The sequence below is a fragment of the Enhydra lutris genome, unplaced genomic scaffold (assembly GCF_002288905.1).
Source record: "Enhydra lutris kenyoni isolate GAN:26980312 unplaced genomic scaffold, ASM228890v2 scaffoldscaffold1, whole genome shotgun sequence".
Lineage (NCBI taxonomy): Eukaryota > Metazoa > Chordata > Mammalia > Carnivora > Mustelidae > Enhydra > Enhydra lutris.
In genome coordinates, this window is record NW_019154085.1 from 29,583,323 (window position 1) to 29,606,810 (window position 23,488).

The 23,488-nt window shown below is 58.5% G+C and overlaps 1 protein-coding gene across 1 annotated transcript; it reads left to right on the plus strand.

Annotated features, from left to right (window-relative positions):
* Positions 1–722: 722 nt before the first annotated feature.
* LOC111145127 (acid sensing ion channel subunit family member 4) lies at positions 723–22,605 on the plus strand. The gene is given in 12 exon segments (XM_022499806.1): positions 723–776; positions 779–1,048; positions 1,051–1,695; positions 16,278–16,422; positions 16,520–16,647; positions 16,848–17,010; positions 17,697–17,753; positions 19,902–20,055; positions 21,604–21,695; positions 21,782–21,861; positions 22,201–22,305; positions 22,492–22,605. Coding segments are annotated over 12 exon segments (2,007 nt in total).
* Positions 22,606–23,488: the final 883 nt, after the last annotated feature.

Here is a 23,488-nt window from a genome sequence, read left to right on the forward strand (position 1 = left end):
TTCTCTGCTCCCTGGCCTGTTCACCCCCTCTCCCCCCACCCCCAGCCCAGCCTGGCAAGAGATTTGGGATGTTTGGATTAGCCCAGTGGCCACAGATATGCAAGTCAGCCAGGGCGTTCCTCTGCCCCAGACCCACGAGTGACTGAGTTTGGGGGGATGGTAGGGGGCGGCCAGAGCCCCGGGGCAGGCAGGGTTATGGTGGGTGTTGAAGTTGGGAGCAAGGCTCTAAGGAAGCCAAGAATCTTGGTGGAGTCTGTTGCCCCCTTTTCTGTCTTGCCTGCCTCCTCTGCCCTCCCCTCCCTCATTCAAACAAGTGGCTCTCCCAAGGAGTTTCTGGAAGCTGCTCTGAGTGGGGTAGTGGGGGCAGGTGGTGGCTGGGCGCGGGAGTCAGGAGTCATCCTCCGTTTCCTGGATGGAGTTGGCTGACCCTTCCTGGGGGCGTGGTCCCGAAAAGTGGCAGAATGAGCCAGGACTCTGGGTGCAGATGTCTCCCCTGGGTGGCCTGGCAGTGGGGCCGTCTGGAGACCCCACGAGTGCCTAGGCTGTAGCGAGAGTTTGGGGGACAGCCCAATGAGATCTAGGGCAGGGGCTGGCGATCCTTGTCCTGGGCCAGTGGTGGGGGCTGCCCCCCCGCCCCTGGCCTGGCTCCTGCAGCCAGTGGCGCCGGTGAAACGCTGTTGACATGTCCTGAATTATTAAGCATGGGGTGGGCTCCGGAGCACATGCTGAGCGGAGCGGCTGGGGCTGCGCGGCGTGGCGGAGCAGCGCTCACTCCCTCGCTCGCTCGCTCGCTCGCTCGCTCGCAGGGACACACGCAGGGGCTGACAGCTGTGCTGGTGCTGATAAGGGAAGCCACAAGGAGACGATCGAGGAGAGAGAAAAGCAGCGGCAGAGGCAGCAGCAGCATAGGCAGCACCAGGGCTGCGGAGCTGCTGGGAGTGGGAGTGACTCCCCCACCTCAGGCCCCCACCCTGTCCCCGTCCTCCTCCCGCTTGCCCTGAGTTTAGAAGAGCAGCCGCTGCCACCACCGCCACTCCGGAGGGCACCGTGGGCTGCCAACCAGGGAGGGACAGGGGCAGGGAGGCTCCGGCCAGTCCCAGCAGCCGGGGACAGATGCCGATCGAGATTGTGTGCAAAATCAAATTCGCAGAGGAGGATGCGAAACCCAAGGAGAAGGAGGCAGGGGATGAGCAAAGCCTCCTGGGGGCAGCACAGGGGGCAGCAGCCCCCCGGGACCTGGCCACCTTTGCCAGCACCAGCACTCTGCACGGGCTGGGCCGGGCCTGTGGCCCAGGCCCCCACGGACTGCGCAGAAGCCTGTGGGCACTGGCCCTACTCACCTCACTGGCCGCTTTCCTGTACCAGGCTGCCGGCCTGGCGCGGGGCTACCTGACCCGGCCTCACCTGGTGGCCATGGATCCTGCCGCGCCAGCCCCAACAGCGGGCTTCCCGGCCGTCACCCTCTGTAACATCAACCGCTTCCGGCACTCGGCCCTCAGCGACGCCGACATCTTCCACCTGGCCAACCTAACAGGGCTGCCCCCCAAGGACCGGGATGGGCACCGTGCCGCCGGCCTGCGCTACCCGGAGCCCGACATGGTAGACATCCTCAACCGCACCGGCCACCAGCTCGCAGACATGCTCAAGAGCTGTAACTTCAGTGGGCATCACTGTTCCGCCAGCAACTTCTCCGTGGTAAGTCCTGCTGGCGGGCCGCCTGGCCTGGGGTGGCCAGAGGCTAGCAGGGAGCGGGGGTGGGGGGCAGGGAGGGCCCTGGGGTATCCTCACTGGGGCTTCCCTTCCTTCCACCACCAGCGGCTGGCCTTGTGTCTTCCCCAAGCCTGGTGTTTCCCTCTGGCTTCCTGGGCCACGAAGCGGGGGACGCTCCTATGGGCTTACCCGGGTGCTGCTGCCACTCCTCTCCTCCACTCTGCTGCTGCTGTAGTGCCCAGGTCTGGGGGCCGGGGGGGGGGGCGGGGTGGTGCCTGGAGTGGGCCCAGGAGCCCGGAAGCCAGGCAGCTTGCGGGTGAGGGATGCCCTGTGCCGAGGCTGGAGCAACTGACCCCCACTTGTCTGTTGTTCCCTTTTGCTTCTGTGGCTACTGGATTCTTCTCCCCACTGGACAAGGGTGATGGGTAGAGGGTGTCTGGGGGGCTCCAGCAAGAGAGGGACTCAGGACTGCCTCCTGGGGAGCTGGCCCGACCGGCAGGCTGGAAGCAAAGATCTTGATCTTCCCGTACACTGGGTACCAGTGTCTCTTCTCGGTCTCTGTGTCTCTCATACACACCCCCTTTCACAGACTCTCTCACACATCCCTCTTTCATGCTGCCCCTCCAGCTTCTCCCGCTTTCCCTCCCTCCGTTTCCTGGGTCTTGCTGTTCCCTTGCCCGGCTCTGGCTCTTACACTGAGAATCACTCATTCACTCTTGTGTGCCTGGTTCACCCTCGCTGCGACCCAGCACACGCGCGCGCGCACGCTCGTGCGCGCACACACACACACACACACACACACAGAGCCCTGCTGCTGGGGACAGTTTCCTTCACTGCCTGTCTTGTGCTCAGGGTCCCTGTCACGACACTCACGTGCACACCTGCACACCCACACACCAAGAGCTCATCTCTTTGCCCGCATCTCAGTGCTCACTTAGCTGAGGACGGGGCCACACAGTGGATGCCATCCCCCCTCCAGATGCTCCCCCCACCCCTCATCTATCTCAATCCCTGTTCCCCGTGTGGGGACTGCTGGTGCCATCTCACATGGATGTGAACACAGACACACACTCTCACTGGCATTGAAGTGTCCGCTCAGGCTGCCCTCTCATAGTCAGCTGTGAGCATTGGGGGTGTGTCTCGCGTGCTGTCTGTGTGTCTGTCCACTAGTGCTCCATTCGCCCAGGATCACGGGGTATCCCTCATCCCTGGCGCTTGTGCTGCCTGTCCCCAGTCCCCAGTCGGCTTCCAGCATTGTGTACATATACGTGGCAGCAACATGGTACCCACTCCAGCCAGCCTCTAGTGGCCCGCCCCACAGATGGGAGCCAGAGTGGGGGGCTCACCTTCCTCCTGCCCAGCGGCCCCCTGCCCAGGTTCCCATTCACTCACCACCTCAGCATCAGCCGGAAACATGCCCCTAATAGGCCTCCTAAGGCTCCTTGCACCGCAACCCATTCCTCAGCCTCTGGGTGATCCTGCCATGGGATGTGGGGGAGTTGGGTAGAAATGGAAGAAGGGACAGGAAGGAGGGACACTGCTGGGTCGGGGGGGGTGCTGGGCTTTTGTGCCGATACACACCCCTCTTCTAGGGAAAAAAAAAATCACTACTCCTAAGCCCAGGACTGCAGGAGTCCCCAAGGAGGAGGTGAGGTGTTGAGAGTGTGCATGTGGCCTTTGGGGTCCCTGGGACCCTTCTGTCTGACATCCTCACCCCTCAGAGTTGGGGGGGGCAGGCAGAGCCCAGTCTCAGCAGGTGCTGTGGGGGCAGAAATCAATGGGAGCTTTGTGTCCCTAAGCAGGAGGTTGCATCTCAGGCCCCGGTTGGGGATAGAAAGGAAAGGGGAAGTGTGTCGAAACCTTAGTGGGAAGGAGGGGAGAAGAGAGGAGGGAGAGATGGGGAAGAGGGAAGTGAGGTGAGGGAAGCAGGGGCTTCCTGTCCTGCTCTAGGAAAGGGAGAGGTGCCTGGAGGTTATGGGAACAGGGAGTCTCTGGGAATCCAGAGGTGGGCGGATGAGAAGGATGGACATCCTGCAGGCCTTTTCATATGCTGGGCTGCAGAAAGGAGGGTGAGGAGGGTGGGAGAAGTTTGTGGGTCTCAGCTCTGGGGTTGTGGCATATCCTAGAGGAGCAGAGGGCCAAAGCAAGCACTGGGGGACAGGAATTCCCCTTTTGATCCTGCTTTCTGTGTCCCCCACCCAGTCTAGACTCCATACCCTTCTGCCCACACCCCATCCCCCATTTGCTGAATGTAACTCTCCCTTGGACCTGGCCTTCTGGAGTTGAGTCTGCTGCAAATACAATGGGGTCTGGGATTATTGGCTGGGATGGCCAGCCATGACTCATGGCCACGGGCGAGATGGGGGTGTATTGTGGGGCAAGATGGGAGAAGAGGTAAGAGAGGAAGACATAGGATCTCTACAGAGGACAGGAGATCCACAACGGACCCTGTGGTGAGAACACGGAGCTCATGCTAGGGATCAATGGCAGGGAGATGGGTATGGGGACCAGGTGTCGAGGATCCTGCCCAGAGCACGGGTAGCGAGACGGTCAGTGACAGTGACAGGCTTTGGGTAAGGGGCTGCCACGTGTTTTCTGTTGCTTTCCCTGTTTCCTCCTTCCCACTCCCCACTCTGCTGTGACCTTTCCTCCAGAATCCAAGTTAATAAATGTCACATTTTCCAGCCTATTTTTACTCCGGGTAACGTGCCCTCCCCCAGTCCCCTAAGCTACTGCTCCCGGCTTCTCTTACCACTGCAATTGCTTTCACCCCCACACTCCCTGGTACCCCCTCACTGACTCCCAGTCACTCACCCAGTCAACATGGAGCACTGCGTGCCCACTCCGTGCCTGCTAGGTGGTGTGTGGGGGGAGAGCAAAGAAGGGAAGCCCTGGCCCCAGTCCCTGTCCTCAAGCAGCCTATACTCTCCAGATGGAGCAGAGACAGGGATGCTCAGAAGCTTAACCAACCATGCAAGAGTTAACCAGCCATGCAGGTGTCATGAGGTGCCAGGATTAATTGCCAAAAGAGGGACAGGAAGAGTTAGAGCTTGAGTTCAGAGAGGAGGGGGGTGGGGCACTCTGGGCTGAAGAGGACTAGAAAGGTTCAAGGCATGAGGCAGGTCTGGGAGGTCTGGAGAGAAGGGGAGAGAGAGGGGAGAAGCTCTAGGCTTCACCCATGCTCCCCTCCACCTAGTTCACCCGGTCCCTTCTCCTCCTCCCCTCCCCCTCCTTACTCAGTCTCATCCCCACCCACCCACGCCCACCTAGCCTCCTGCTCTCACCACCTATATGTTCTCTCCCGTCCTCCCAATTCCCACCACCATCTGCCCCCCCCCCACCCCACTGCTCCAAGCCCCATCCATACTTTCCCCATTGCGGCTTGCTTACTAGAAGGCAGAAATCACTCTTTCTCCCTAGGCTTCATTTCTTTGGCTGAAAAATGCAAGGGTGGCTCTAAAATTCAGCATCGCCTCTCAGCCGGGGAGTGTATGGTGAGGCAGTCAAGTGTGTGGTTTCCCAAGCCAGACTGGCCAGATTTGAACTTTGGCTTTCCCCTTAAAGCAGTGTGGCCTTGGAGAACTCAAAAAGCCTCCATGAGCTACAGTTTCTATATTCAATAAATACAATAGTAAGACCTAAAAAATTTGAACCCCCCCCTACACTCTTGCAGCCTTGCCAGCATTGCCCTGTGACCCAGCCCTCCCAAATATTCCTGCATGTGCATACGTGTGTGCACACACACTCTCCAGATCAGTGCTCTCCCACTGGACATCTCGGGCATGGTGGAAGGGGTCCATATCTGCACTGTCCAGCAGGGTAGTCACGGGCCACACTGGCTGCGGGGCATCTGACAGGGGATCAGTGTGACAGGGAAAAGGAATGGTCAGTTCAAACAGTCACATGTGGCTAGGGGCAACCGTATGGGACAGTGTAGTTCTCCATGGTCCAAGGAATGAGGCTTAGACTACCTCAATGGGCAGGGCTAGGACTTCCAGCTGGGGTCCAAGGATGGGAGGTGGTGGCTGTGGGCTCTGGTTGGAAGTGCAGCCATCTCCGATCTGGGCTGAGGTTAGGGTCTGTGTCTGGGGACATCGGGGTGTCTGGAAACACCACATGAGCAGACAGACCTTTCTTCCTAGGTGTGGGACATGACCTTGGTCTTTTCTCTTCCATTCTAGTGTCTGGAAAATGGAAGCATGGGGGACATGGAGAATCCTTGAGGAGGCAGAGGTAGAATCCGGCCCCTCTCTGCAGGGTCGTCAGGGGTCCAGGCAGTCCCTAGGTGGGCAGATGACCAGGGACCCGTGGGCCTCCATCCCCTCTTGGCTCCCAGACTTCCCTCCCCCTCCCAGCCCTCCCTCCCCACTAGCTGGTGACTGCCGTGACTATTAATCACTCGCCCTGTTCTCTTCCTCTCTACTAATCAGGCACAATTAGAGAAGGCCTCTTCCAGCTGGGCAGTCCCCCTCCCTGCCCTCCTCCCTTCGCTCCCAGCCCCACCCAGCTGCCAGCCAGGACAGCTCTGAGGCAGAGGGAGAAGCAAGCACGGAGGCCCTCTAGCACTCCCTGCCCGCCCCCAGATCCTCGGCAGTCCCCTGCCGCCCATCCCAGCTGCCTCCTGAGCCTGTCCCCGTCCCGGCGTGGTCAGACCAGTACTGATCATCTCTGTCCTGCCTCTTTGGTTGTGGGAGGGCTACCCCCAAGAACATGCCAACTCCAAACCTTTGTTCCTGGCTCCAGAGGGGCTGAGGGCTGCCCCTCATCCCCTTGACTCAAGAAGGGATGGGCTTCCCCTCGGGGTTGGTCCGGGCAGGCAAGCTGACCTCTTCTTATCCTCACCCTCCGTCCAGCCCTCTGTCCCCTCAGGCCCCGTACCCTCCTGAGGCATGAATGTTGAGAACATTTAGTTCAACATCTAGTTCAGGGTTGGTCCTGCCTTCGGGGAGCCAGGCAGGTCAGGTCGTGGAGGGCACACAGCAGGGAACAGTGGGGCCTGAACAAAACTAAAGATCACTTATCCCTGAGGGGAGCAGCTGCTCCTCAGCCCCAGCTAACCAGAGCCCTCAGTCAGGGATGGATGCCCAGGGGTTTTTGTGTGTGTGTGTGTGTGTGTGTGTGTGTGTGTGTGTGTGTGTTGGGGGGGGGCATCCAGGGAAGCCCAAGTCTTGATCATTTTAATAAAAATGTTCCTGATTTAAAAAATACTCCAAGGGCTACCTACAACTCCTGAATTTTAGAACCCAGTATGCTCTCCCCACCTCCTGCGGGGCGCCGGCTGCCACCCTCAGGCCCTCCTGGAGGGGGCGCTCTCAGCACGGCCACTTCCCGTTGGCCAGTGGAGTGGGTGACCTGGGGGATCGGAGTGGTGTGGCCGAGCATCCAAGGGCAGGGGCTGTTACTGCTACAGAGGACTGGTCTGCAAGGGCAGCGGGGAGGGCCATGAAGGATGTGCTCCACCCAGCCCCACTCAGCAGCCCCGTGGCCTCTTCATTAATCAGGAATCAGCCCCGAGCTGGGCTCATTATCAGCTCAGCTTCTTGTGGCACTGCCGGAAGATGCTGATTAGCATTTGAAGAAATGGCCCCTGTATCGCCCTCCTGTCCTCTCTCTTTCTCCCCTACCCGTGCTCCTTCCTAGACCCCCACCCCTACCCTTCTGCTTCCCCGGACTTGCTCCCTCTTGTGGCTGGCAGCAGGGCTGCCTCCGCAGGGCGGGCTTGTGGGGGCAGAAAGGATCAGGGATGGGAGTGGGGGAGGCAGGAGCATCCCAGGGAGCACTACGGATGGGGAGCTTTGAGACTGCTCGGGCTGAGGTCCCTGAGTCAGTGGGTCCCCCTAGACAGGAGAAAATGCGGGGTGGAGAGAGGGTGGCCCGGAAGAGATGGACAGGCACCCTGGAGGAGGGGATGAGGCTTCCTGGGGCTGGTGAGTTAGTGTTTCCCCGGCCTTCCAGGCTCTCTCGGCAATGCTTCCTCCCTATAGCAGCTGGCAGAGGGGTAGGGACGGCCAGAGCCGTGGACAGGAGACCTGAGGGTTAGGGTCTTGGAGCCATCCAGAGGAATGGGGGTGGGAAGGCGGGAGGAGAACAGAGACCCAGAGGGTGGAGACAAGAAGGTTCAGAGTGCTGTGTTTCCAGAAAGAGGGTAGGGGGGTGGAGGAGGAGTGTCTGCACTTCTCCTGGCTCCCAAGCAGGGGGCCGGCAGCTCCGGAAAGCCAACCTACCCCCCAAATGTTCACCATGCCCTTGGGACACCCGTTTGGGATTGGAGGGGGAACAGTTCCAGAGTCAGGCATCGGCTGCGGCAGGCGAGGCAGCAGCGAGAGAGAGTTCAGAGAGGAGCCACGGGATGATTAAGGGGAAATGGAGGATTGATTTAGGAGGAAAGATTAAAGGAGCTAAATCCGTGGCGCTTGGCTCAGCGGTGACTAAGCGTGGACAGGATAATAGCTTACAAATGTGTGAAAGGTGTAAATACCAAGTGGGGGGAGGGGAGGCGGCTTGGCGGGCCAGGGGACCGGTGCTGGGGCTGGTCAGGCCCCCAGGGGGACTGGAGACCCCTGGGCGACTGCCCATTAGGGCTGGCCCCTCTCCAGGGGCGGTGCGGGGGCGGGGGGCACGGGGTGTTGGGGAGCCCCAGGTTCCAAACAGGGGTTCCCCTTCTGGGGCACAGCTCCGCGAGCCTGGTGCTGACCTCCACGTCCCACTCCCGCCCCGCGTAGGATCTGAGGTCGCGGGTTCATATCCCATCAGCTTCAGTGGGCGCCCCTCGGGCCCAGGGCCTCTACCGCTGCTCCCGAGCCCGCCAGCTGCCCCCGCAGAGCCGCCTCCTCGGGCCCCCGCCCCGACGTCCGGGCTCGCGCCCCCTCGGCCCTCCCCGGGCGCGGCGGGCGGCGGGAGGCAGTGTCTCCCTCCGCGGTGGAAGCCTCTGGCGCTGCTGTGTGCGGAGGTCACTTTGCCGAGGAGCCGGGAGCCGGGGGAATGCAAATGAGGCAAACCCAGGGAGGAGAGCCGAGGCGCCCGGAGGAGACGGGAGGGAGGGCGCTCGGGCGCGGTGATGGATGCCTGCCCCGCGGGAGGGAGGAGGGAGCAGCGGGGAGCGCGCGGCGCTGGGTGCGGCCCCCCGGATGCGGGTGGGCCGGGCCGGGCCGCCCGCGAGCGTGTGCGGGGGGTGGGGGCGCACCCCCACCACCCCACCGCCGCCCCCGCCACCCCCTGGGTCCTGGCCCGGGAACTCCCGCCCGGCAGTGGGTGTGTGCTCGCTCCACTGTGTCAACACAACTCTAACGAATAACTTTGCATCGAGGGGCGGCAATGCCAGGGAAGGGCTTCGTTACAAATTAAAAACATTCCCGCCTGGAAAAATGACTTTCTAGGGTTTAAGGCCTAAGTGGTCGCTACCTGGGAGCAGGTTTGCCTATTTACCTGCGTGCTGGAGGCCGCGCGCTCTCCTCTCCCGTGGAAAAGCGACGCGCGCCTGGAATCCTCGCATTCTGCTGCGGGCCCCCAAGCTCTCCCCGCTCCTGCCCCGACCTCAGCTGGGAGTCACGCGGCCTAGGCCGTCCGCTACTTCTCTTCCACCGCGGCTCACACATTTACATTTGAACAAACACTGCCGGGATTTCCTCCCGGGCTGGGAGCGGGAGCGCAACAACCTTGGGGAGGAAGTCGCTGGGCAAAGCCCCGGGGTGGCTGTGGGGGTGTGGTAGGGGAGGCGGCTAGGCCTCCTTGGCGGGGTGGGGAGGTGTGAGGGGGTGTCGTTCTCCTCATGTCCGCCGTGTGGCACGATCTGAAGCCCTTCATGTGGGGGTGAGTGGGCTTGCTCCGAGAAGATTGCCTCTCCAACTCAACTCCAGCTCTTGTTCCACTGTCAGAGGACTTGTGATGGTCTTCTCCACGCCCCCCACCTCGCCCCATCACAGCAATAATCACAGCTAGTAATGATCTGCCTGTACCTGCGGTTGTCGGGTCTGTCTTGTTCCCCACCGCTGTTCACCTGCCTCTTAGTGTAGGCGGCTCAATAAACACGTTTTGAATAAATGAATCCCTCTGTATTCAGACAGCAAGGGCCCTCAGGGCGGAGACCGTCTGTTTGGTTCTCTGAACCATCCCCAGCCCCACGCATGGTGCGACCCAGTGCCCAGGCTCAGCCAATAGTGTTGGACACGTGGATGTTGTGTGAACACCTGCCATGTCCTGAGCACCTAGGTGTGTATCATCACACATGGGTAGGAGCGCAGCCTCGGGCTCCAGATGGGCTGGCACCTGCTGAGCTGTGGGAGGGGACCCTGCCAGGTCCCTTACCCTCTTTGGGCCTCTATTATCTTGTCTATAAAATGGGGATAAGTGACCTCTGTAGACGGTTTCTGTGGGGAGTAAGGAGCTAATTTATATAAGGGCCATGCTTGGCATAGAGTAAGCCCTAAATAATTGTTAGCTCTTGCTATTATTTATGTAGATTATCTCTTTCCTTGGGACACCTCTGAAGGGTGCCTATTATTATTCCCATTTTACAGGTGAGAAATGGAGGATCAGAGAGGTTAAATGACTGAACCTGAAGGCCACAGACAGTGAAGGCGCGGCCCAGATGTGAACCAGGGTGAACAACAGACCCGTTGGCCTGAGTGCAGCTTCCCAGCTCTTGGGGAGCCATATCTCAGCACTGGGGTGGGGGTGGGGGGGTCCGCTCTGACAGATTGCTGAGAGAGCCTTTACCAAGGCGCAGGGTGCCCTAAGAATGGGACCACTGGGAATCCAAGATCAAAATGCTGCACCAATGTCAAGTATACGTCAATATTAGAAAGAAAGAGAGAGAGAGAAAAGCTGCACCATTTGGCAAGAAGCTCCATTCACAAATCTCCACCCCATGCCACCGCCCATTGCCTTCCTTGAACACCCCACCACGCATCACTCTGAACTTATCTCATCCTCACGACTAACTTTAGGAGGAGAAATTACCACTTCCCTTTAACAGATGAGCAACCCTAGGCTCAGGGAGATTAAATCATGCACCCGCACCCAAGGGGGTTTGTCTGAGGCTGGTGGCAGAGCCAGGATTTGAACCCGGTTCTGTGGGACTCGAAAATCTGAGCTCCTTTCCCCAAGCTAAGAAGCTATGTTATGTGTGTCCATCACCAGTACCACCTCTAGTGGTTTATCTCTGCCCCGGGTTATTGGTCTCGACCACACCCTTCTTGCTGTTGCTGAGGCCTCGGGTGTAGGATTTCAACTTTGCAGACGCCTTTTACCTACACTCCTTACACTCACTGTGAAATAAGTCAGGCAAGAATTTCTAGTCGCCCCCCCCCAAAAAGAATTTCTAGTCCCACTTGACAGATGGGTCCAGAGAGGCCAATCACTTTATTAGCTGAGGTTACATGGGCTGTCCGTGGCAGGGAGCTGAGGCTGGCACCAGGGCCCACTGACTCCCCGGGGGGGTCAGAGGGGAGTGTTGGGGGAGAGGGACTGGACTCTGGCCCTGAATTTGCCCTGTCTTCCTCTGTGCCCTTGGACTAGGCTTCTGTTTTGGCCTTTATAGGCCCAGTATAGACACTCCACGTGTCTTGAGCTGGTGTTTTCTTCCTACCCCATGAGGATAGAGAAGCAAGAGGCTTTGAACTTGAACACAGGGCTTGTTCAAGAGTTGTTCAACCTGCTGTGCTAGTCACCTTCGTCCAGGACCAGAGAAGAGGCACTGCCTTCCACAGCCTCCTGTGGACTCGAGAGTCCTGTAGGGTTAAGGGGAGTTCATTCTAGGGGGCTGCGAAAAGCCTGGGGCTGGACCACATCAGGGGAGGGCTAATGGAATGTGGGGGGATGAAGCTACTGTGGAAAAGTCAGGGGCGAGGTGCCAGGGCCTTAGCAGAGGCAGAGCACCCAGAAGGCAGTGGAGATAAAAGTCCAGGCCGCAGATTAGCTCCAGGATTAGCTCTGTCTGCTGCTCTAGGCTGCTCTGGGCTGCTTCTTATCTCCCCCACAGCTCTGAGCCCTGGCCCTGCTAATTGCCTGTTAACCCCGTGGGCTCCAGTGGGCTCCGAGGCTGCAGGGAGGATGAGGAGTGGGGAGGGCGGGGGGCACATGCAAGCCAGTCAGCCAACCAAGGAGAGCTTTCTGGGGAAATGGGCTGCGGATAGATGGAACCCGAGGGGCTGAGAGGAGCCACTGCTCAGAGTGGGGAGCTCTGGATGGCTTTCTCCCAAGCTCTGATGTTGTCTGGGGCAGACCTGGAGGAGAGGGCAGAGAGAAGGAGGGAAGCACACCTGGGGAGTGGTTCCTGGCTTGATAGGGGCAGTATCAGGCCCAGGAAAAGTCTAGTAGGAAGACAAGAGACAGAGACTGGATTCAGGCTAAGGATAAAGAGGATGCAGATGCAGAGGTCAAGGGGACAGAGAGGATGGGGTGGGGGCAGCCAGGCCAATGGGAGAGGAAGACAGGCTAGGGTGACAAGCTGACAGAGGCCAGATGCATCATTTCTCAGATGCTGAGGACGGCCAGTCCAGGAGAATAGAGAAAGGCCTTGAGATACACACCAAGATCAGGGGACAGAGACTAGGGAGGCAAACCCAGGCCAGAGCCCAGGCCAAGAAAGGGTAAAGTGCTCTGAGAGGGACAGGAAAAGGTCATGGAGGAGTTCAAGAGCCCACACGGAGCACAGACAGATTCCCATCCAGAAGCCGTTCAGCCTGGGTCCAGAAGGTGGACCTGGAAGCTAAGGCAGTGAGCGAGACTGAGGGCGGGGTGGGGGTGGGGGGGATAGATCAAAGGAAGAGGTGGGGATCTGAGATGGGGATGGGACCCAGAGGCCGAGGGTGGGTCTTTTGGAGACAGACCCTCAGCACACAAAGGCACATGGTGGCCCAGCCCCTGTTGTTCTCTGTGGCTGGACCCTGGACTCTCCCGTACACAGCCTGCTCCTGGGCCAGTCCATGGGGAAGAGAGCAGCGGCCAGCCTAGAGGACCTCGAGGCAGAGCTGCCGTGCCGTCTCCATGGAAGAGGCCATGGGCTGTGCCGCCGCCAGAGTGCTGCCACTTAGGGGCTGGCAACTCCACCCGCTGCTGCCTGCCTGGCCCGGGGACCGTCTCCGGGGCAACGCTCTGCTCTGCCCAGCAGTCAGGCCTGACCTGGGCAGTGCAGGTGGCCCTGCCAATCCGGCCTGTCTGTTCCCTGCGGTGTATATCTGTCTGACCCAGAGCTCTTCCTCCCTAGGCTGCTCTGCACCACCACCTCAAGGGCAGGGTGGGGGGGGGGGGGGGGGGGGCGGGACCCCCCCCCCCCCCCCCCCCCCCGCAAAGTCATTGTAGTCCAAACCTTCCTGGTCACCTCTGCCCTGCAGGGGCGGGGCTCCGGGTCACGCAGCATGCGTCTGTGCGAACATGTTGGGGATATTAGGAAGGGAGGCTGCCCAGCCCCACCCAGGGTCAGGAGCCTGCTGGAAACACGGATTCCCAGAATACCTGCCTGGTGTTTACAAGCGCTCACTCTGTTTGGGTGCTTTGGTGATGGGCTCAGCTGTGTTTGAATCTCTGTTGTCATTTACTTGCTGTCTGCTCTTAGCCAAGTCATTTTCCTTTTCTGAGCTTCCTCACCATTAAATGGAGGCAACAATCGCGTGGTTTCTGGAAGGCTCAAAGGAGAAAATAAATAAAAAACACAATAGCGCCTTTGGAAGGGCTCACCTGGCATGCCTTCCCTCCACCACACGCCTCCTTCTACAAGTTGTGCTGGGCTCTTTGCAAGCCAAGATAGTAAACGCCCACAGGGAGGCCACAGTCCCATGGGTTGGGCCAAGCTGTGGAGAGACCGTGATGGTTCCTGGCGGTCAGGGAGAGCGGAGGTAGTGCTCCGCAGGCGGGGTAGGTGGAGGTGGGCGGCTGCTCACTAAGCCAGTCCCCCACAGAGCCCAGGCCGTAGTCAGCCTCTCAAGTAGAGCACACACTCACAACTTGCTGCATTGGCAAGAGATTCCAGCGTCTTCTTGGCTTTAAGTAGGAAGAGGGTGGTGCTTTGAGATTTGAGGCTTCTACTTATGTATTTGCCCCATATGTCTTTTCTCCACCACTGAGGATCCAGGAATCTTGCACCCTGAGATGGGGTTTCTGGGTTTCCCTCCCTCCAGTGACAGGTCAGAGCGCAGTTCTAAAGCAGAGCAGTCTTCCTGGACTCCCACCCGTTCCTTTAGGGTCTTTCTACTTGAAGTGTGGTCCAGGGACCCGCAGGTGGTTAGAAATGTGGAATCCCACACATTACTGAATCAGAATCTGTATTTTAGCAAGGTCCCCTGGTGCTTTGTGCACACATTAAAGTTTGAGAAGCAGTGATCTCGGAGACCTTTGGTAAATCAGCCCACCTCTCTGAGCCTGCATTTCTTCAGCTGTGGGATCTGGGGTGGTTGTGAGGATCCCATGGGAAAGAGCATGTGAAGCCTTCTAGCTTTAGTGCCTGGGCACAGCAAATGCTCTGGGGCTTTGAGTGGTGCCTCCTCCTGCCCCAGCACAGAGTGGACAGGGTTGATCCAGACGGGGCCAAGGAAGGGAACCCAGAATCGGGTGAGGGGGCAGAGCAGGAGGGGTGGAACAGAAGAGGAACTGAGAGGCAGCCGATCTGTAGAACAGAGTGAGGAAGGTGTACAGGAGTGGAGTGCAAGGAAAGGAGGAAGAGAGGAAAGGGGGACAGATGGGTGTGGAGACACACTCCTGCTTCTTTTCTGCTGGGCGGGGCTGAGAAGGAGCTGGGGCCTGGCTGGGCAGGAGGGCAGCTGCCAGCAATGGGTTCTGGGAACAGCTCAAGTCCAGCGACTGGATGAATTCCACCTCTCCCACCAACTAGGTGACTGCTGGTGTGACCTTGAGCAAGTCACATCACCTCTCTGAGCAGTCCTTTCCTGGTCTATAAGCAACAAGTTAATTTCACCTATCCAGGATGCCTGGGTGGCTCAGTGGGTTAAAGCCTCTGCCTTTGGCTCAGGTCATGATCCCAGGGTCCTGGGATCGAGCCCCGCATCGGGCTCTCTGCTCAGCAGGGAGCCTGCTTCCTCCTCTCTCTCTCTGCCTGCCTCTCTGCCTGGTTGTGATCTCTGTCTGTCAATAAATAAATAAATAATCTTAAAAAAAAAATTACACCTATCCACACCAGAGCTGCTGAGTTCCTGAAATGGGGTGGGGGTGGGGGTTGACGCTGCCATGTTTTGTAAATTGCACGGTGCTTGTTATGCACCCATTTTTGTTTGAGGACCAAGAGACAGGGTGTTTGGGTGGCAGAAGAACAGTGTGACAGGGGTGTGAGAGGAGAGCATCAACCGGGTAATTGATTAATCTAAGGGGCATGGGACACTTAACACTGCTCCCCAGTAAGGATGCCCCAGGCCCCCAGTTCTCAGAGATCCTCCCTCCCGCTGCCCCCAACCCAGCCCCTCTCTCTTCTACACCGTCTCTCTGAAGCTAGGCATTTAGGATATCTTTTCCCCAACACGGCCCTTCCTTTTCTCCCAGCTTTCACCAGTGCGAAGTGTTCCCAAGGAGAGGGGAGGGGGAGCGCGAGAGTGATTGAGTGCACTGACCCCTTGCCCCCAGGGAAGGTGCTGCCTGTGATGGGTTTGACCCACGGGCTCGTCTCTGTGGGGTGAGCCTGGCAGCGGGGATCTTGCCTCGCCTCTCCTTTGACCACGCCCCCCCCACTCCCCTCCCCAGCTGCTCCCCAACGCTCCATCGTAGTCTGGGCTGGCGGGGCCACAGCTTCCATCTCCGGGGCGCCAGCGCCATCTGGTGTCCATGCTGGGGAACTCTCCGTACGGGGAAAGGGAGCTTCGTTGAGCGCGGCAGTAACTGCTTCTAAGCATCCCTTGTGCTAGGCACTGGGCCAGGGCTGGGGACACCAGACAAGCTCATTGCTCCTGTGCGGCATAAACCTCAGTGGAAGGAGAGATGGACACTGGACAAGGAGACAAACAGATACACAAGATCATCTCAGGTCTTGATAAGGACTTAGCAAACCGAGGAACATCTTGATGGATGGAGGGTGTCACTTAATACCCAGTGTATGTGGTAATATGGGCATGGGTCTGAAGAGGGGACACGTAAGCAGAGTCTTTTAAGTCTCTTTTAAGACAGCTAAGCTGACCACGGGGCCAGATGGGAGACAGCGGTGAAAGGGGGCGGGGCACGAGATGGAAGGAAAGTGGTTGGATTCTAAATAGGTTCCAGAAGTAGAATCACCTGGCGCACATGCTGGATGGAATGCAGGGGTGAGGGAGAGGGAAGTGTCAGGGATTCCGATTTGAGAAACGGGATAGACGGTGGGGCCCTTTAATTGGGGAGGGCACAGGGTTTGGGAAGATAGCAAGGAGTTGTTATTGATAGGTTACATTGGAGAAGCCGCTTAATCATCTAAGAGAAGATGTCACTAGCAAAGATAGCACTTGGGAAGAGGCTGGGCTGCAGAATGGTTGCTGTTGGACAGTGGTGTCCAGGCAGGTGTAGTGGCCCTTTCACAGCACAGGGAACCTTGAGCTTCAGGAATTGTCTTAGCCCCTCCATTCATCTCCTCTCCTCCTCCTCTCTCTCACCCACAGGTCTATACTCGCTACGGGAAGTGTTATACCTTCAACGCTGATCCACAGAGTTCGCTGCCCAGTCGGGCAGGGGGCATGGGCAGTGGCCTGGAGATCATGTTGGACATCCAGCAGGAGGAATACCTGCCCATCTGGAGAGAGACAAGTATGCAGGGAAAGGGACGTGGGCCACTTTGGGGGCACCCAGAGAGATGCCCTCTGGCTGGGATGGGTTTCCAAAGGTCCCCATCTCCACTGTGCAGATGAGACATCATTCGAGGCTGGCATCCGGGTGCAGATCCATAGCCAAGAGGAGCCCCCCTACATCCACCAGTTGGGCTTCGGTGTGTCCCCAGGCTTCCAGACCTTTGTGTCCTGCCAGGAACAGCGGGTGAGCATCTCCAGTTGGGCCCTGAGTTGGACATCAGGCAGGGTCTTTGGGCACTGTGGGGATGCCCACCGGCCCTGCTCTCCAAAAGCTCACTGCCCACCAGCAACCCCCCCACCCCAAGGACTTTGTTGGAGCTGTGGGCAATGGAGGGCCAGGTGGGACTCTGAGGCATGACCCCATGTGCACCCCCCCCCCTGCAGCTGACCTATCTGCCCCAGCCCTGGGGCAACTGCCGGGCGGAGAACGGGCTCCGGGAGCCCGAGCTTCAGGGCTACTCAGCCTACAGTGTGTCTGCCTGCCGGCTGCGCTGTGAAAAGGAGGCCGTGCTTCAGCGCTGCCACTGCCGGATGGTGCACATGCCAGGTGGGCACCCACCCCTCCCGCCAGCCATCCAGGCCACCCTGCCAGGCTCCAGAACCTCCCTGGGTGGAATGCTGCTCCTGTGCACGAGCACGTGCACCGCGGCATGCATGCCTGCCTGTACTCCTGTGAGCGCATGCATGTATGTTGGAGATTTTTAAAAAAGATCTATATATTTATTTGAGAGAGAAAGTGTGGGGAGGAGGGGCAGAGGGAGAGAGAGAGAAGCAGACTTCCTGCTGAGCATGGAGCTGCACGGGGGCTCGATCTAATGACCCTGAGATGAGGAGCTGAGCTGAAATCAAGAGTCTGTTGGTAACAGACTGCGCCCCCCAGGTGCCCCTGTCCGGGATTTTATGTGTTTTCACATGTGTATCTGGGAATACACTCATGCGTGCTTGTGGCCGTGTTAATATGTATCTATGCATACATATGTTTATGGACAGGGTTGTGTGTGTGTGCTTGAACACACGCATACAGATGTGTGTGTATACATGTGCATGCAAGTGTGCATATGTTTGCATTTTAGGCATACATGCACAAGCACGTAGAAGCTCATGCATGTACAGGGATGTACAGACATACGTGTTTATGTGTGCATGCACACAGGTGTGTGTCCACATTTGGGAATGTGCTGGGGGAGAGGGGGTGGAACCGTAGACTCCAGGAATAATCTTCTCTCCTTTCAGGCAATGAGACCATCTGCCCGCCGAATATCTACATCGAGTGTGCCGACCACACACTGGGTCCGTGCTGCCTTCTCCCTTCCCCTGCCTCTCCATCATCCTCCTCTTCATCTCTGTCCACTGTTCTCCTCTCTGCCTTGGCCCCCCTCCTCCTAGTCTCTCCCGGGATGGTTCTTCCCAGGGTTGAGCCTTATCCCGTACTTCTAGGGGTTCTGAGGACTTTGCAGGTGTGGACACTTGGGTAAGTGGAGGTAGCAGGGTGAGGGGGTGCAGAAAACCAGGACTGGGAGTGAAGGGCTGGGCTTTCTGTTGTGGCTCAGCCAATGAGCTCACCTTCTCTGGGAAAGCGAAAGGACTTCTCTCTGTGTCTGAGGAGAGATGCACGGCTAAGTATCAGTGTGGGTAAGGCAAACCGCATGGGTCCCTAGGTCTCACTTGGGCTGTGATTCTCTCATTCTCTCACCCGTCCATCCATTCCTTCTTCTGCAGACGTTGCAAGGCTGGTCTGGTGCTGGAGGTGAGAGTGGGAACAAGAGGCTGTCCTTATGGAGCTTCCCGGCCTGCGGGGCTGTGGACCAGCACGATGGCCCGGTGCTAGTCCTTGCAGACAGGAAACTCAGGGGTGCTACAGGGTCCCGGGTGGGGCATGTAGCTCCACCTGGGAAGGCAGAAGGATCCTTGGAGGAAGTGATTGATTAGCTGAGACTTGAAGGGTGTGGAAAAAGTCAGCCTGGTGAAAAGCAGGGGGCATGATCTAGGCCCTGGGGACAGTTCTGTGCTAGACATCTGTGGCCAGAAAGAGAGCTGGAGAGAATGTGCTTGGGGAGGCAGGGAAAGATCAGCACTGCTAGAGGGCAGAGAACACAGGAGTAGGCAGCAAGAGGGGAGGGGGCTCTGGGAAGCCCACAGTGGCTCAAGGCAAGGCAAGAGCACCCTCTGAAGTTAGCAAGGTGCTGATCAGCCGCAGAGAATGGAAGGCAGGAGTAAGAGCAGAAGCAGGGCAAGTGGTCAGGAGGGCATTGCAGTCCTCCGGATGGTGGGGCCATGGGGAGTGGACGGGCAGTGGAACCACATGGAGACCGTCTCTGTCCCATATCCCAACCACATCACAGCCAGAGGGGCAGCGGAAGGACAGTTAATGAAGGGGCAGATGTGGAAATAGGGACGTGGGAACCACAGTGATGGTGAAACTCCACAGAACTAGCAACATCGGGCAGCCTCAACTTGTGCAGGCCTAAGGCGGGGAAAGGGGAGGAACACCGCTGGGGCCCAGAGATCTGTGGTTGTCCCAGAGGACAGGAGCTAGGACCACAAGAGGGGCGAGTGGCCTCAGCTGACCCACCGCTTGGTGAAGAGGAAGCCCTGGCATCTTTCCCCCCGGTTCCCCTCTGCCCCTGCTGGTGTCTCTTCCCTTGGTTCAACCCAACCCAAAGCCAGAAGATGAGGGAGTCCAGCTGATGCATCAGGCAGAGAGCCCCGCCTCCTGGGCACAGAGAAAAGTGGAGGAGAGTGAAGAGTGAATCTGAAGAGGGGAACAGAAAATCCAGCATATTAAAAAAAGAAAGAAAGAAAGATTATTTTTTATTTGAGGGACAGAGAGAGCGCGAGAGACAGTGTGAGTGCTCCTGCACACAAGTGGGGGGAGGGGCACAGGGGAAGAATCTTCAAGCAGACTCCCTGCAGAGCACAGACCCAGACCCATGAGATCATGACCTGAGCTGAAACCAAGAGTCAGATGCCTAACTGACTGAACCACCGAGATGCCCCCAAGAAAATCCAGCATATTAAACACAGCATTGTCTTTCTGCCCATCTGTCCATCCACTCATCCGTCAGCATACGTAAAAGCAGGCATATAATTCCATTCATCCAGCATCCTCTCCAAGCCCCATGTGTGTCTGAGCCCTCGTGTGATTGATTAGCTCTGATGGATGGGCTGTGTCCTCCGTCTGAGTCATGAGGACTCTCAGTTCCAGGGGGCTGGGACACAGAAGGATAAGCCTGTAGGAGGGTGCTGGGGGTTTCTGCCTTCACCCGCTTTCTTAGGTAGTCTGAAGCTGGTCCAGGAAGGAACTCCCAGAGAGTCTTCCCTAGGCAGTGCCAGGGTGGCCCCTAGAGGCCCTCCCTGTGGACGTGCCTTCTCCGGGCAGCTAGTGGGCCTCGGGGCCATGCACCCTCCCCCACTGCAGCTGGTGCCTCTGTGTTGCAGACTCCTTGGGAGGGGGCTCCGAGGGCCCGTGTTTCTGCCCTACTCCCTGCAACCTGACTCGCTACGGGAAAGAAATCTCAATGGTCAGGATCCCCAACAGGGGCTCAGCCCGGTACCTGGCGAGGAAGTACAACCGCAATGAGACCTACATCCGGTATGTGTGCGCGTGCGTGTTGTGCATGTGTGCGCGCGTGCGTGGTGGAGGCACAGGCCCGGAGCGTGGTGCACACTGGGAGTGGGCTGCGTCTTTCTTACTAACGAGGCTTCTGCGCGGATGCCTCTTACAGTCCTTTTCCTCTAATTAATCCCTACCTATCCTCCAAGTCACATCCTGTGTCCGTACCGCCAAGGAGGTCCCTTTCTTTTTAAAATAAAGATTTATTTATTTGAGAGAGAGTGTGTATGAGTACAGGGAAGGGGAGAGGGAGAGGGTGAAGCCGGCTCCAGGCTGAGCACAGAGCCTGACGTGGGGCTCCATTGCTGGACCCTGAGATCATGACCTGAGCCGAAGACAGCCCTTAACTGACTGAGCCACCCAGGCACCTCCAGGGAGCCCCCCCCCCTTTTTTTTAAGATTTTATTTATTTATTTGAGAGAGAGTGAGAGACCATGAGAGGGGAGGTCAGAGGGAGAAGCAGACTCCCCATGGAGCTGGGAGCCTGATGTGGGACTCCATCTCAGGACTCCAGAATCATGACCTGGGCTAAAGGTAGTCTCTTAACCAACTGAGCCACCCAGGAAGGCCCTTCTTGATCCAAATGCCTTTCCTCTGAGCTCCGAAGCAGCCTGTACCTCTCTCTCTCTCTCTCTCTCATTGTACCCACCTGTTGCTTTCCCACCCACTGCTGTCTTTCTCCCCCAGCAATCCGGGTGCCATTAAATGCACACTGAGGGAATGCTGCCCTAAGGGAGAGGGACCAGGTGCCAGCCAGCAGGAGAGGACTCACTGAGCCTTGGGTCTGGTCCCCTGCAGCCAATCTACAAATGCTGAGCATCCTGTGGGTGCCCGGGTGCCACCGTGTGGGTCCTGTGGGGACAGAGATGATTACACCACAAAGCTCCTGAAACAGTGTGTGTACCGCCACAGTGTACCCATGTGTAGTACCGACCGTCAGGCCTCCCCTGAGATTACCAGGCAGGGCAGATGATGAAGCTGGGGGAGGCATGAGCCCGGCATCTGAGGACACTGGGTGTGTAAGAGGAGACTGGGGAGGCCTCCCGACTAGAGAAGTGTGGGATCGTATAGAGATGAGCCTGAGCGGTAGGAAGGCTGTGTGGAGACAAGCAGATAAGAAAGCAATCTGGCCAAGAAGGCACAGATCATGGGCAGTCTTGGAGGTCTGGAAAAAGAATTTGGGGGTGAACTGCTGGTCAACAGGGAGCCTGTGAAAGTTCTAGAGAGGTATTGCGATGATGTGGAGTGAATGGCATTTGCTGCTTTACAGCAGAAGGCAGGAGGGACTCCTTCAGGCCCAGGAGTTTTATTTTGCTCTCCCAGGCTCCTGGCTAACCCTCAGAATATGAAGCAGACAAGGATCTAGGACAATCTCCCCTCACAGCCTTTGGGAGTCTGAGGGTGGTTCTCGCTGGCTTCTTGGGGCAGGGGACCTCGGATCAGGATCTGCTGGACCTGGGATATCCCTGCTAGCCGCCTCCTCAGGAAGACAGCCCCACAGGGACACTCTGCCTCCTGTCTCCACAGGGAGAACTTCCTGGTCCTTGATGTCTTTTTTGAAGCCCTGACCTCCGAGGCCATGGAGCAGAGAGCAGCCTATGGCCTGTCAGCCCTGCTGGGTGAGATGCCGCCCTGACCCAGTTCCGGGGGGATGGAAGGGGGATCGGCCTGGCCAGTGCTTCTGACCTGCTCTCATGCTCCTCAGGAGATCTCGGGGGACAGATGGGCCTCTTCATTGGGGCCAGCATCCTCACACTACTGGAGATCCTGGACTACATCTATGAGGCAAGAGATGGGGGGCCTGGTAGGGAACCCCCAGAGGGGGTATGGAGGGTGGGAGGAGGGGCTATGGAAGAAGCAAGGGGGCAGTACAGGCTTCCTGGTGCAGCTGGCCTGGCCATGAAGCCAAGCTTGGGGTTTTGGGCTAGGGTCTCCTGACCAGCTGGAAGGCAGGCGTGAGGGTGCTGAGGAGTTAGGAGAAAGGGATGGGCGGGGAGGATTAGGGAGTCCTCCTGGGGGTTTGCTGGGGCAGCAAGTCCTACAAAGTGGGCCTCGGTGAGGCCTGCCCTTCTCCTCTACCAAGTTTCCTGAGCCCACTGCTGTCCCCCCACCCTGAACCCCAAGGTGTCCTGGGACCGACTGAAGCGGGTGTGGCGTCATCCCAAGACCCCCCTGCGGACCTCCACCGGGGGCATCTCCACCCTGGGGCTGCAGGAGCTGAAGGAGCAGGTGAGGGTGAGCTCTGCTGAGCGCAGCCAGGGCTCTCTCCTAGGACTGAAGGCCTCGGCCACTTCTGACCTAGCCTGTCAGAGCTCGGCTGTATCCCCTGCCCCAGGGCACAAGGAAAGGCTGGCTGTGTGGGGCCCAGGAGTCTGGCTCGCATTCTCCATGTCTCACTCCCTCTTCACTTTGCAGAGTCCATGCCCGAGCCGGGGCCGCGCTGAAGGTGGGGGAGCCAGTGGCCTGCTCCCCAACCACCACCACCCTCCTGGCCCCCGAGGAGGCCTCTTTGAAGACTTTGCTTGCTAGGACGGTGCTGTCTAAAAAGACCCAGGGGTCTGGGAACCCTCCCAGTATCCCCAACAGTCTCCTCCCTCCTGGGACACAAGGCCTGGGGGCAGCCCGAGGGAAGGGGGAGAGGGCAGAGGGCGGTCCTCACTGGGAGGGTGGGGATTCAGTTCAGGCTCTCACCAGCTCTGGCGCCAGCTGCTTTGCACAAGGGTTCTTGTCCCCCCGCCCCCAACCCTCAGGCTGGTGCCCAGGGAGGGCTGGAGGGGAGGGAAGGAAGAGAGTGAGGGAGGTGGAGGAAGGGGCCCACCCTAGCAGGTGTGGAACCCCCTGTACATTTGTATATATTTAGGGAGGACAGGGTGGGGTGGGGGAACAGATGTAGAAGGTGGGTGGGGCTATGGGGGTGGGTGATTCAGGGACAGCCAGAGTCCCAGCCCTAGAATGTCAGTAGGAGAAGGAGAACCCCGGGGACTCAGGAGTGCTGGACTGGTTCTACTTCCTTCCCCTCTCCAGGCCCAGCTCCCCTTTTGGCAGGGGGACTGGGTGGCCCAGCAGGCCTGGCCCAGCTCCCAATTCCCCCTGCCCCAACCCCACCTTCAGAGTCTCCTCCACAGGGAGCAGGCCGACCCATTAGACCTTGGCTGAGCTTGGGGGTGGGGAAGGGAGCCTTCTCGATGGGCCTCTCTGCCTCTGGTCTGGTTTTATAAAGCGCTGACGAAACTGAGAATAAAGAGGCATAAAGAATTCTCTGTGTGCCTGTGTGACCAAGCTGGGGCAGGGCTGGGCACAGGCATGGCTTGGTCCCAGGAAAAAGGAAACCCAGGCCCCCGCCAGCCAGGACAAGGGAGCCTCCATCCTCACGGCCAGCCCTCCCTGTCCCCAGGCCACCTTTTGAAAACTC